We start from the raw sequence: 13,182 nt of genomic DNA, 5'->3' as shown, positions 1-13,182 counted from the left end.
ACATAATAAGATAAATATATGAAGTATGTACATGCAGCACAAAATAAATCAAATAAAATATTAATAGTATATCTAAATAAACATTTATATCAGAATAAAAAAAATTTATCCGCAGATATAATAAAATGAATATTCGACTCATTTGATAAAAAAACAACTCATTTGATAAAAAACAGCTTATGAATTAACCAAAAAACATTCCGTTTAACATAAAAAATTTACAATCACTAGCACAAAAATAAACGTGTGAAATCCATATTTAATATAAACTAATTATTTCGAAAAGAATTTAACAAAAACATAAACTCGTCATATTTAAATTTAATTTTATCTTTTCTTTAATCTGCTATTCGTATTATTTACTCTATGCGTTATTCTTCTATACTTTTAGCAATATACAATTCATTCAGATGTCTTTTGTATTAACTCAATCAATAAAAGACAAACTAACAGATAGGGGTGGCAATAATATATATAATTTCACAACTATATTAATAAATTTATAATTTCTAATGGCATAAAAAATTATATTTTTTATATTCACAAACATTAAAGTCTTTGTAATTATAAATATCTAATAAATATAATTATAAACTAATTTTTCATTCAAAATATAAGTATAAATATTCTCTCCAAAGCAAAATAAACATAATCCAAAACATAATTATAAATATTGTCTCCAAAATAACATAAACATAATTCAAAACACTCAATTTTTATCTTCATACTCTTGTAAGTTAGGTTGGGGGAAGTTAGGTTTTAGAAAAAAAATTGCAAAAATACTCCCTCACTAAAAAAAATCTTAGCCCGGCGGGGAAGCCCGCCCCGCCCCGCCAAAGCCCGCCAAAACCCGCGGTTTAAGCGGTGCGGGTTAGGCGGGCTTTTGCTATTTGGCGGTCCCGATTTTTCAGCCCAACCCGCCTTTTTTGGCGGGGTACGCGGGCCGGCCCGACGGGTTTAGGCCCGTTTGCCACCCCTACTAACAGAGCAATTTAACTCTCGAAGACACTAACCTCCTCTAGATATCATTAGTGTAGCTATAGCTCATCACTCCTTCAGATAACAGCTCTGTCTATAGCACCTATACAAAAAAATCAGTTGAATATAGATTTTTTTTTTTCTATTGAACTCCACACCACGATGTCTTTGCTCCCTTTCAACAAGCTAACTAACTGCAAAAGCCCATGAAGCTGATTCAATAAATCTATTTTTTACTGTCGAAGCTCCCTCCTCCAATAAAAGTTTCACATCTAATTTAGATCATTTCAAAACTCATAATTTTCTATCACCAAACCTTGTTGATTAGACACTGAGTATAATCTTGAAAAGAAGACTTTCAAATTTTCAAACTACAACCATGTATCTTCTTAAAATTTCGTTCTCTTCTCATTCCCTACCACTATGAATAGCCCATTGATCAACTTATCATTCACATATTATTCTTTTATTTGTAGATCGTATATGTCTTTCTATTGTCCTCTTTTACAGAGAATTTTTTAGTAAACATACATCATCTCATGGAGACTCATTATTACCAGAATAAATTATCTTTTTCCACAGGAAACAATCTTTCTTCAAAAATATCTGCTACTATTTAAAAAGTAATATATTTTAAATCATCGCATCTCAAAATTGATATCTCGATATTACCTCAAAGCATTTTAGTAATCTTTTATAAGTACTATGATGCGGACATAACAGAATCATGCAGTAATCAAAGTTGAGACCTATTTATTTTATAATAAAATTTAATAAATATGTCACATGTATTAAAGATTTGATTAAAAACGATCCAACCAAAATATCGGAGCTAAAATTTGTTAGGAACAATTTGTTGGCAAAAAGTGCAATAGGAGTCTAGTGCAAATCCAACGGCCAGAGAGACATGGTGTATCATGAACCTGAGTAAGAGAGGTCCATGACAAACGTTACTAACTGTAAGTCTGTAACCAAAGAATTTGATCTTCTAAATTTATTATATTTTATTCTCTAAAATAAAATTCAAAATTTACATAATCCAAGTCTGTATTCAACTCTATCTAGAATCTACTAAGCTGGGAAGTAAGTGGTAAGACCGTAAGACACTGGTACGAAACGGCGTCGTTGTAACTCGGCCTTCATCTTCCTCTCCCTCCCGGCGCCGCCATCCCAATCGGTGGCACAGTTCGGTCCCAAATGCCGGAGGTCCCTTCTTTAGTTTCTCTCTGCATCGACACACTCGCTCGCCAACTCTTCCTCCGTAAAATTTCCCCCTTTTTCTTTTCAATTAATCGTTTATTGTTCTGGAATTAATTAATTTGCATAGGATTGGAGATTCTAGAGTGCTTATAGATGAGTGTTGAATGTGCAATGGTTGCAGGGGATAACGACCATGACGACGACGACGACGACGATGATGGTGCTGTTATTTCTGTTATATACGACCTTCCTTTCGATTTGGTCAACACCTTAATCACTCGTTTGCCTCCATTCGCATTGCTAAAGTTCCACCTTCACATGTATTTTTCTTTCTTTTTTACCAGCTATTACTATTATCACATTTTGCTCCAATGTTTGTTGCTTTCATTTTCGCATAATCTATCTATATCTGATCTCTATAGATAATTTGATATATAATGGGTATACACTCTTGTAACCGCCATTTCCCTTTTTAATTTACTTTTCTATACTATAGATTTATACATACATATACATATATAGATATATGAATTTAATTTTGATGCTCTTACATTGTAAAACATTTTACAATGTTGTTCAATCACATTCGTTTTTTTTAGATGACTATTCACGTGATCAAAGTAAAAGATAATTGTTTTTGTTGACACCACGTGATGTAATTGGATGCACGTATAAAACAGTTTTATACGGATAGTGCATCAAAATTAAATTCTAGATATATAATATAAATTTATAAAGATTCTGCCAAGTTATGAACCTTGCACATGATTCTTAACCATTAAACTATAATTGATTTTCAATTCTTCTATCATATAAAAAACATATAGCTGGTACATTTAAAAATACATTAAAATGTGTTCCTGGCAAGTAGCTAGTAATAGTATAACTAAGAATTGTCTAAACAAGTAATTATGAATTATTGATTGATTGGTGGAAGGTTTTGTAAATTTTAAGCAACAGTCGTCTAAATATGCTTAAAATGTTATAATCTTGATGTTGCATGTGAGCATATGGTTTTTATTACTGATAACAGCATGATTTTGTAGTAGGGTGAGTAATGCATCAATTCTTTATTTGGCTCTTACAAGCTGCCTTTTTTTTACATCTCTTTCTTTTTATTTTTACCTCTGGATTTCTATCTTACATTGGTTGGACACACTTCTTGTTGTTAATGTAACAGGCCATTTCAAGACCAGATTGAGGAAGGATTTTCTCATGATGAATTAACCAACAAGAGGAAACGTGGAAGGTTGCAAAGAACATTGTACTTGTAGATAGTTTACCTTTTTGTGCAAGTAAATTCTTATTTGTTGTGACTTGTGTTTTCTTGCTGATACAGGGATTGGAATCTAAATACAATTTGGCGGAATTTTTTTAAACTACGGTGGCCTCATCTCATTGACCAGATGCAACCAGCAGACTGGCTGCAAGCTTATTGGGAAAACCATTTACAGAAGTATGCTAACACATAATATCAGTTTCATAATATATTTTTATTATTTAATATTTACTATTGTCTTTGCTCATAGTTTAATCTTTTATAAAACCTTGTGACATAACAGCTGTTTAGATGAAGCAGCAGAAATAGCACTAGTCCCGTCTTTTAATGGGTATCTTGGCAACATACAGATTCCAGGTATAATGATAATTCTCTCCCTCTGGAAAATTTGTGTGTGAAGTTTTCTTCTAGTTCTAGCTTAGGAAAAAATCTGCTCACGTCTGATTTTTAAAGCATTTATGGAAACATTTAATTTTGCTCTTAATATTGCTTTGTGTCCATGAAGATATTTGAGTTTCAATGTTAATATCACTTCTACTTCTAAGCATATAAGTTTTTTAAACAGACAAAGGCCATCTTGGTTTGACCAAAGATAAAGAATGAATGAGCTATTGGTGATTGAAAGTTTCTAGAACTGTTTGACTATCCTTTTTGCGAAACCCTTTGAAGCGCCAATTGATGCTTTTAGTATTCTCAATCCCACCTCCCTATACCTTCTGATGAAGTAAAGTTTTTAAAAGTTTGTGTTTGCATCAATGCCATTTGTACTATCTGTATATTTAAGGTCCCCTCCATCTTGATTTTGTGCACAAATAATCTTTTTGTGGATGCACAACCCCCCTCATCCACTGTTTCTATCCCTTTAATTTATAAACATAAATTATTCTGGTTTCACTATCTTCATTTCAGATACAATATTGAAACATATTGGTTTTGGGGAACGAACAAATCATTCAACTTGTGACCATTGTAAATTATCTTACCATTGCCTTCGATTTGGCAGTCATGCGAGGTAAGACATTATAGTATTGTTGTGTCATAATTTATATGGAAACGATCAGTTAAGATTGACTTTAGATATCGAACGAGGGAGGGTCCTCTGGATTTTTAATTTATATTCTTGGATAAATACTTCCTTTTTTCTGTTAATGAAGCTTGCTTGTTGATTAACCTTGCTTTGTTCATCAGTAGTGGTCTAGTGGATCCAGTTGACTAGTTAAAATTGGTTTTCTGTGGTTTACGATTTTACGGTCTTTGTTTACAATGATAATCATGCTGATGAATTAGTAATACTGTATACCACCTCATGTTGTCTTGACTAGTTCTTTTATTCATTTATGTTTGTGTTCATGCAGTCGTCTGAGGCTGCAAAATGTTCTGTGTACTGCAGAAACTAGTGTAAGTTGTGCTTTCTAGAATATCCTGAAGAAATCCTTTATTAAATCCAGAGACTATTTGATATTTATCCTTTTGGAATGACAATCATTATATTTTCATCTTATCAAATGGCGATATCTAATTTCGATTTGTGCATACATTTTCAATTGTATGTATTATGTAATAGCATTTTTTTTTCTAAAAAATAGTTATGAAAAGAAATTTCTTATTTCGCTCACAAACTATAATTAGTATCTACAAAATATTAAATTTACAAATTTACAGTAAAATTCATGTAGCTGTTGTTCTTCCTAGGTTTCAACTCCTTTATCCCTTTAAAACAGGTGATACAGTATGTCATCTTATATGCTCTGACTTGCAGGATTTATTAAGGGAATGCAAGCTGCAGATTCTGGTGCTAAGATGTATTAGATCCAAGGAACAAGTAAGCTTTCATTCATCCAATAGATTTGAGTGATCTGTAACGTATCTGTACTTGAGTTTGCATGGATATGATGTATCTGTTCCATATCTTTGGTTAGCTTTATTTCCTGGATTTGCTTGTCCAGTAATTGTGCCAAACTGAACTAAAACTAGCTGTGGATAGAATAGACACAATATATAGCTAATAAAACTCTCTTTTTTAACCCTAAAATTAAGCTGGTCTGCTATGCTCTACTCCAATCTTATAGTTTGTTAGTCTGATGTTCTGTCTGATTCAATTTAGTTGAAGCTGCTTATTCATGTCATGACAACTACAACCATAAAATGAGAAATCACACCAAGATTTCACTGTAGTCTGGTTGGTCCAGTCGGAGCCCGTCAAGTCTAATCATCTCTGGATGACCAACAATCGTGATAATAACTTGAAGTATTTCTTTATTTGCTCAAAATTATGACCTTGGTGTTGATGGTTTCACTTGCAATGTTTCACAGATTGATGGATTATGCAAACTTCTCGCTCAACATAGTAAAACATTAACGTCCCTGGAATTTGTTCACTGCACAATTTCAGCCGATTTTATTAATGGATTATGTGGTTCTATGGTCACAGAGAGTGTACAAAGACATGGGATACAAAACTTCTCAATTATTGCCTCAAATTTTCTGGAACCATGTGCAGTATCTTTACCTAGTGGACTTGTGTCATTTTTGTCTTCAGGAAGGTATATGAGCATAAGTTTAGTTCTGTATTTTCCTTATTATATTTTTAGCACCTCTGTTTATACCTTGTGATTTCATTGAGTTTGGAATGTGGTCCAAGTAATCAGGACCACTTGAAAGACTTAATAAGACTTGAAGTTCTAAATTTCTTAAGGAGCAATGAGTTGTTTCTCTAGTTTTTTCTTTTTCCATCAACGTGTAGTATTGTACAATGCTAGTTTTGATTTGGAATTGATTTGATAGACAGGGAAGAATTAACCAAATTGTTAAGAAGCAATGATCTTATGGTAGACTACATTCAATGTGTTTTAATGAGATCTCCTACTATGTTTCACATGACAATTGTATCATCAACTAATTTAATCTTTTGTTCAGTTTGCTGTTTGCATAACTGTCTTTTACTTGGATAAATATATAGGTAAAAGATTCTCTCTCTTTTAACCTTATTTTGTGCTGTTGCTAGGTCCCTGTGCTCATTAAAATTTTCTGACAGCCACCTTGGACGGAGTTTTGCAAAATCTCTTCTTGTGACTATTCTGAACCATTTGCCTAGAATATCTGTCCTTGACCTTTCTGATAATAGGGTGAGATTTTAATCTGCATATTTTGTTTTATTAGTGTTATTTGATGGCTAACATATAGTTCCCGGCACTCTTCAAGATAGGAGGATGGCTTTATGACGTTAACAGGATTTTTGCAAGCCGTTCGAATCTGTGTCCAGGAAATGGAAACTCCTTGCAAATGTTGCGTGTACTCAACCTGAGGTAGCATGATAATAAGTATGATTGAGTACTTTCTGTGTGATATGAGATTCTTGTATAATTGACTTCTTTTTGGCTGTGATGAATATAATTACATGTGTATGGAAAATTAATACTAGAGTGCTCTATGTTTGATTGCTTTTTGTTTTGGTCACATAATGTGAGCTGCAGTAAGACAAAGGGTTGACCTTGTTGTATTTAAATATAAATTGTGACTGGTGTTTGATGAAAAAGATATTCTAATCTGGTTTTTGTCTTACAGGGGGAACAATTTACAGAAAGATGACGTGGAAAATCTTAGATATGCTCTTGGTCACATGCCTAACTTGGAGGAACTGGATATAAGTGACAATTCCATTGAGGATGATGGGATCAGGTCAATTTTGTTTCCATTTTCTAGGTATATTTTGAAGATGTAAAATTAGTTTCTGATTGCCCATCATCAAACTTACAGGAGTTTAGTTCCCTATTTTGTTGGAGCAGCTGAGACTTGCTCTCACTTGTCGCATTTGAAATTTGAGAATTGTGAGCTGTCCCATGATGGGGTGAATAATCTTCTAGATGCCCTTTCTACCTTCAAAGGACCATTGAAATCTCTGTCTATTGCTGACAATTACCTTGGGAGGTCTGAGTATAGACTATCAAATATCACTCTCTCTCTGTCTCTCACACACACACACCCATACTATTTATCTGTTGATTTTGCTTTGAATGCATTTTGCTATAATCTATACAGTCAAGTGGCTGGAGCTTTGGGAAAATTTATGAGCACCCCTATCGAAGTGCTTGATGTTGCAGGCATTGGATTGGGTTCATCTGGTTTTTCGGAGCTTCAAGATCTAATAAAGGAGGAGGTTAAGCTGGTGAAAATTAATATAAGGTTCTGATTAATACTTAAGAGTTCTTCTGTCACTCTTATTTGATGTTTCACATACAATCACTTGACATGCTTTTAAATTTGCACAGCAAAAACCGTGGTGGCATGGAGACTTTGAAGTTTTTGTCAAAATTGCTGTCACATGCTCCGCGACTAGTTTATGTGAATGCAGCAAGCAATCTTTTGCCGATAGAATCATTGGCCATCATCTTTTCTACATTAAAATCTTATGAAGGTATTATCTCTTCTAATGCCTCTTAGATGCTTCCAGTTGAGTAACTCACAATATATAACTAACTTTAGCTATAAGAATACCCCTTTTACAGCCTGAATTTCTGCTTTCTACTAAATGAGAATACCTGACATGTATTTCTTCCAGAATGGGAGATCTAGAACCATATTTTATATAGATAACAAATATATGCCTTGAAGTTTGAAACTGAATAATTTTTGTTTGAAACTAGGACAGCTACTATTTTGTATACCATTGTCGACTTATATTTGACTATAATGTTGTTACTTTGTGCGTTTCCTGTTGATACATGCTGCAACATAATAAAACTGTTATGAGGAAAATGCCATGATGCTAACTTGCAGAAATGTGGACAGTATATCTTCATACCTTTGCAAATCGTTACATGCCTAATGCTCGGAAGTTTCTTGGCATAAATTATGATAGAGAAAAACATAGGCAGGGTACAAAATATGCTATTGAAAATTTTGATCACACTCTAAAAGATTCTTGCCACCTTCAGATTTAACCATGTAAAGTTATGATGCTTTAGGTAATCTTGAGCACTTGGACTTGTCGGGACATATATGGGACTACCAGCAGGATCGTGTTTCCATCGACACTGAATTTGTACATAATGGCAAACCTAGGCTGATTCTTCCGTTACCATCAGCCTCTATTGTACCCTATGACGATGATCCTTAGCAAATGTATATAGTATCATTTCAATTGACATTGCACGGTAAAAGCTAGTAGTAGTTGTTTCTTTCTTTACCATTGTGAATGTCAAACCCGTTTCATGTAAAACGCCTTGATTGTAATGCAGTTATTACTCATGCCCAAATTGATGAAGGGGGCAGAGGGAGTAGCACATTTCATTAGATGCTTTGAAACAGGACATATTTAATAAGTTGTAATCTATTAATCTGTTGTAGTAAGACACAGAATAAACACTTGGTTTTCATAGTGGTTTGGAATTTCGGATTAATCCTTTTAATGCATTTTTATTTCTTCTATCAGATCACATAATTGGAAAACTTCTCTTTCCTTAACTGGTTTGGTCACTGGAATTTTATTGTTTTGATTGATTTTCAGCTTATTACCCTCATTGCCAAAGTTTTGTTCCCAAGTATGTAACTGTTTTATGGTCCACTGAAGTTGCTATTTATCCTCATTTGGATAGCAAATTAAATCCATAACCTGGAATGGGAAAAAGTCGCATTGATGTCAGGTCTAGGATGTTGCACTGGAATGTAAGTGCCCATGTGGCCATGCTGCATTGCCTTTTTGAGTGAATCATTTAATGAGTAAATCCCTACACATTCTTTCATGTTAACTTGGTTATCTGTCAAATTTGAAATTTCCAAATGGATATACACAAGTCTCAACTGCATCTTGAAAGTCCTCTGGACAATGCATATTTCTTGGGGCTTGGACTTTGGTGGGGTTTTAACTTTTGGTAATGCTAGGATGAAGTCTGGTGTGGTATCAGGAAGATTTTGAAGCTTGGACTTTGGAGGCTTTTTTAATTTTCTGGACTACTTTTGATACTGCTAGACTCGAGTCAAGCTTAATTTTCCTTAACTTCACTGCAGCTCTTAACTTCATTGCAGCTGAAGTCGTAGTTCAAGTGATAAACCAGAGTGCCTCTTAGTATGCTACATTCGAGTTCAAAAATTTAGTGGATGAGAACTCTTAAGTGTTGTGTGTGTAAATATGTAGTGTGAGTAATTAAAGATTGTCTAATTCATCTAAAAAAAAAGCTTTCGGCCAAATAATAGTAATAGACCAAGGTGGTGATGCTGTGACCAAAACCAAAATATAATAAAAGAATAATAATAGAGTCGTAATTAACTAATTAAGCTTCTCCAGTTCTACTATTGTCGGAGCTGCATGATCACAGTGGCAGAGGAAAAGTAAGTGTGGTAGTAATGATGGTGAAATAGAAAATGAAAAAGACATCCCACCGGTGACCATGAGGACATCAACAACCTTGTCTGTTGGGTCACCTTCTTATCATGCAATACTCAACCACGGTACTAGGATTCACCCTAAAAAGTTCATAACTTTTTAATGAGAAAGTGACTCGGTTCATGTGGTAAAAGTTCAAAATATATCTGATACTGGTATGAATTTAAAAATTCTTTTTTATTGTAATAACATCTTTTTATAGTAAATATTTATGATTATTCTTTTGAAACTTTATCGACTATAAAAGTCTACCTAATCTTAGTGGATGTTTTATATATATATACTCATCTAAGAGGTTGCGGATTCGAGTCTTCCTATATATATACTCATTTAAGAGGTTGCGAATTCGAGTCTCCCTATCTTCGTAACTTGGCTCATCTAATATATTTTTATTAAGTAATTGTTTGAAATTTCTAATAATATAAAGAATAAATTATTATTTTTGGCGTAATAGCATATAAACATGGCTTCTATTTGACTTATAAAATATTTAATCTTCTCAAATTATAGTTAAAATCTCAATTGAAATAAGTCCTTATTATCAATTATGATCTTTTATGGCGTGTCCATTCTTCTTTGTTTTTTTTTTCTTTTTTATTGACTTAGAATTCCAAACTTAGCTTAGGGATATAAGTTAAACTTTATACAAAATAAAATTTACCACATAAAATATGATAATTAATAATAATAGTTTATTTTGGTTTGAGATTTTAAATTTAATAATTATTTTATGAGTTAACTTGATTCATATATATGCTGTCAATTTATCCTCTATAGTAAAAGGTGTTATGGAACAATTGCCTTATTATTAACAGTCGTCTTTGTTATTTTATTAAAGAAGAAATTACAAAGTCACCAAAAAAAAAAGAAGAAATTACAAACATTAATAACCATTAGTGACCCCCTAAATTTGGATAACAGTACATTAAATAATCTTATATGTTTTAAATATAACACTTGTCTCAATTGAATGAAGAATTTAGGAGGTCAAATATGATAGAGACAAATAAAGGAAAATTATTATATCTTTTTTATCAATATTAACTAATATTTTTAGCTAACAATTTATTTTTTATACTACTAGAAATTAGAGTTTAATATTTAAGATTTAAAATTTAGTATTTAAGATATAGAATATTGGTCAAATATTAGCCAAAAATAATAATTTTTTTTTGGTTATGTAATAATGCTCTTTTACAAAATTTAATAGGACATAAATATAATTAATTTGTCTTTTATATATTAAATAAAATTTTAATTTAATACAAAATTAGAATGTAAAATAAACATCATGATAATAGTAGGCATCTAAAGTGACTTAGTGTACCTAATTTCAGTTTCCACCAGCCTGTAAAGGTGCATGCAAACCATTCCCACTATGTTTGTATGCAAAAGAAAATAGAGAATTCCATTTAATTTATTGTTTGTTTATTTATATATAATATATATCTTGAAATGTGTCCAAAAGGGGTTGTTGATTAGGCTTTGTCATCAAATTATCCTTTGTTTATAAAGAATAATTTCTTTGTGCCTGTTAACATCACTAATCTAATCTCTAAGCTTTATCCCTTCTCAAAAATCCATTTAACAAACCATGCATATATACAATAGAAAATTAATAATAGCATTGAAAGAAAGACGCGCGAACAAACACTTTAATTTGAAGCTGTTATCATATCTGGTGGAACTTCTTATCTGCTTGAATATGTGTATAGTTTTAGCCATCATTACATGATTAAATTTTGGAAATGCAAGGTAATCATGGGACCAGTTTCAATGTCTATTTTGCGCTCAGCTACTCCCCCCAAAAAGTTAAGACCACATGAGTAATAAAATTTATTATTTTTAATTAATATTTAGTCAATAAAAATATTTTTATATTAAACTTTAATAATATAAAAATAAAAAACCTTTTTTTTATTGGGTCAAAACTATATTAGTAAGAGTATAATTTCATTTTTTTAATAAGATTACGAATGAAAGGAGTTAATATTCAAAATGATCTCTAAAATTTGGTTTCGACTTCAATTTGACTCTCAAAATTTTAATTGACTCAAATTGAACTTCTAAATTCAAAAGTCTACTCGCGTTAGTCCTTCCGCTTATCTCCGTTAACAGCATGTTTAGCTGAAACATTAAGTGACACGCTAGCAGTTACTAAATGATGTTGTTTTAGTGTTAGCGTCTAATCCTCCCTGAAACAACGTTGTTTGAGACAACAAGGGATTAAAACACAAATCCACCTTAGTTTTAATAATCAAAATACGGAGACTCTTCCTCATTCTCTCGCATGCACAGTAATGAGGAAGATCAATGCTACTACTGTAGGTCTTCAACGAAATTCGATTTAGTTGTTCTCTCATAAATTATTTTCTTGCATGATTCATGCCTCTTATGCTTTTCGTTTGTAATTTATGAAGGAATATTAAATCGAGCTTTGTCGAAGATCCACATTAGCGGTATTGATCTTCTTCATTATTGAGCATGCGAGAGAATAAAGTAAAAGAAGAATATCCTTTTTTCAGTGTTTTGATCATTAAAACTGGCGTGGATTTATGTTTTAGTCCCTTGTTATCTCAAACGGCATCATTTGAAAGAGAATTAGACGTCAAGACTAAAACGATATCATTTAGTAACTGTCAGCGTGTCATTTAACGTTCTAGTTAAGTATACTGTTAATGAAGATGAGTAGAAAAACTAATGTGAGCAAACTTTTGAAATTTATAGATTCAATTTGAGCCAACTAAAATTTCTAAGGTTAAATTGATGTCGAGAGCAAATTTTAAGAACCATTTTAAATATTAACTCTTATCCAAAATAGACCACTCATATTTTTCATTTTTAGCAACATTATGGACTTTTTTTTTTAACATTATCTTTGATATAGATAGATATGAACTGACTTAATAATGACACCATAGTTAATACGTGAATTTTCAAAATCAACAACGTGTGAGAACTAGTGTCATTATATTGTTCCAATACCTTAATTTCAAGCCTAGCTTTATTTATTCCATCATTGAAGCGAGGGAATTGAAATAGATTATTCTGAAAGGTTCTGTATAATAGTTTTTGACTTTTTGCATTGCTCCTTATCATACTGGTGCATGATACATTAGGATAAAAAGAAGTAATGTATGTTTTCGACTTTAATTATGTTATTATAGTTGTTTGTAATGAGTTGCTTTCTAAGATGTCGAAGTTGGTCAAAATATGTTTGTCCATTTTAATGTTATCTGTTGCTCATTTGGGACTTAAGATGTTCCTTTGAAGAGGGGATGCCTCAATTTATGATGAAAATTAATTAATTTAGTAACATTATAGTAATTTAATTTCATATCAC

General features: G+C 32.1%; 1 protein-coding gene across 2 annotated transcripts; it reads left to right on the top strand.

Annotated features, from left to right (window-relative positions):
* Positions 1-2,043: 2,043 nt before the first annotated feature.
* LOC107491693 (uncharacterized) lies at positions 2,044-8,887 on the top strand. Of its 2 annotated transcripts, XM_052263443.1 has the most exons (17): positions 2,044-2,239; positions 2,360-2,498; positions 3,359-3,427; positions 3,518-3,634; positions 3,741-3,814; positions 4,367-4,469; positions 4,813-4,855; positions 5,217-5,279; positions 5,771-5,804; positions 5,889-6,000; positions 6,462-6,582; positions 6,659-6,762; positions 7,022-7,135; positions 7,214-7,384; positions 7,496-7,639; positions 7,726-7,871; positions 8,422-8,887. In XM_052263443.1, the coding sequence occupies exons 1-17, from the start codon at positions 2,176-2,178 to the stop codon at positions 8,571-8,573; spliced, it is 1,770 nt and encodes a 589-aa protein (XP_052119403.1). In that variant the 5' UTR covers positions 2,044-2,175; the 3' UTR covers positions 8,574-8,887. The 2 variants fall into 2 exon arrangements, with proteins under 2 accessions (XP_052119403.1, XP_015968076.1); XM_016112590.3 differs by having other exon boundaries at positions 5,771-6,000.
* The last annotated feature ends 4,295 nt before the right edge of the window (positions 8,888-13,182 follow it).

Source organism: Arachis duranensis, chromosome 6, assembly GCF_000817695.3.
Source record: "Arachis duranensis cultivar V14167 chromosome 6, aradu.V14167.gnm2.J7QH, whole genome shotgun sequence".
Classification (NCBI taxonomy): domain Eukaryota; kingdom Viridiplantae; phylum Streptophyta; class Magnoliopsida; order Fabales; family Fabaceae; genus Arachis; species Arachis duranensis.
This window is presented reverse-complemented; position numbering and strand designations above follow the sequence as displayed.

Bases quoted from the DNA above. Each gene is read 5' to 3' on its own strand.
- LOC107491693 (XM_016112590.3), top strand. From the start codon at position 2,176: ATGCCGGAGGTCCCTTCTTTAGTTTCTCTCTGCATCGACACACTCGCT. The intron at 3,815-4,366 runs GTATAATGATAA...TCTTCATTTCAG, and splicing joins TGGCAACATACAGATTCCAG to ATACAATATTGAAACATATT. The intron at 6,583-6,658 runs GTGAGATTTTAA...GCACTCTTCAAG, and splicing joins TTGACCTTTCTGATAATAGG to ATAGGAGGATGGCTTTATGA.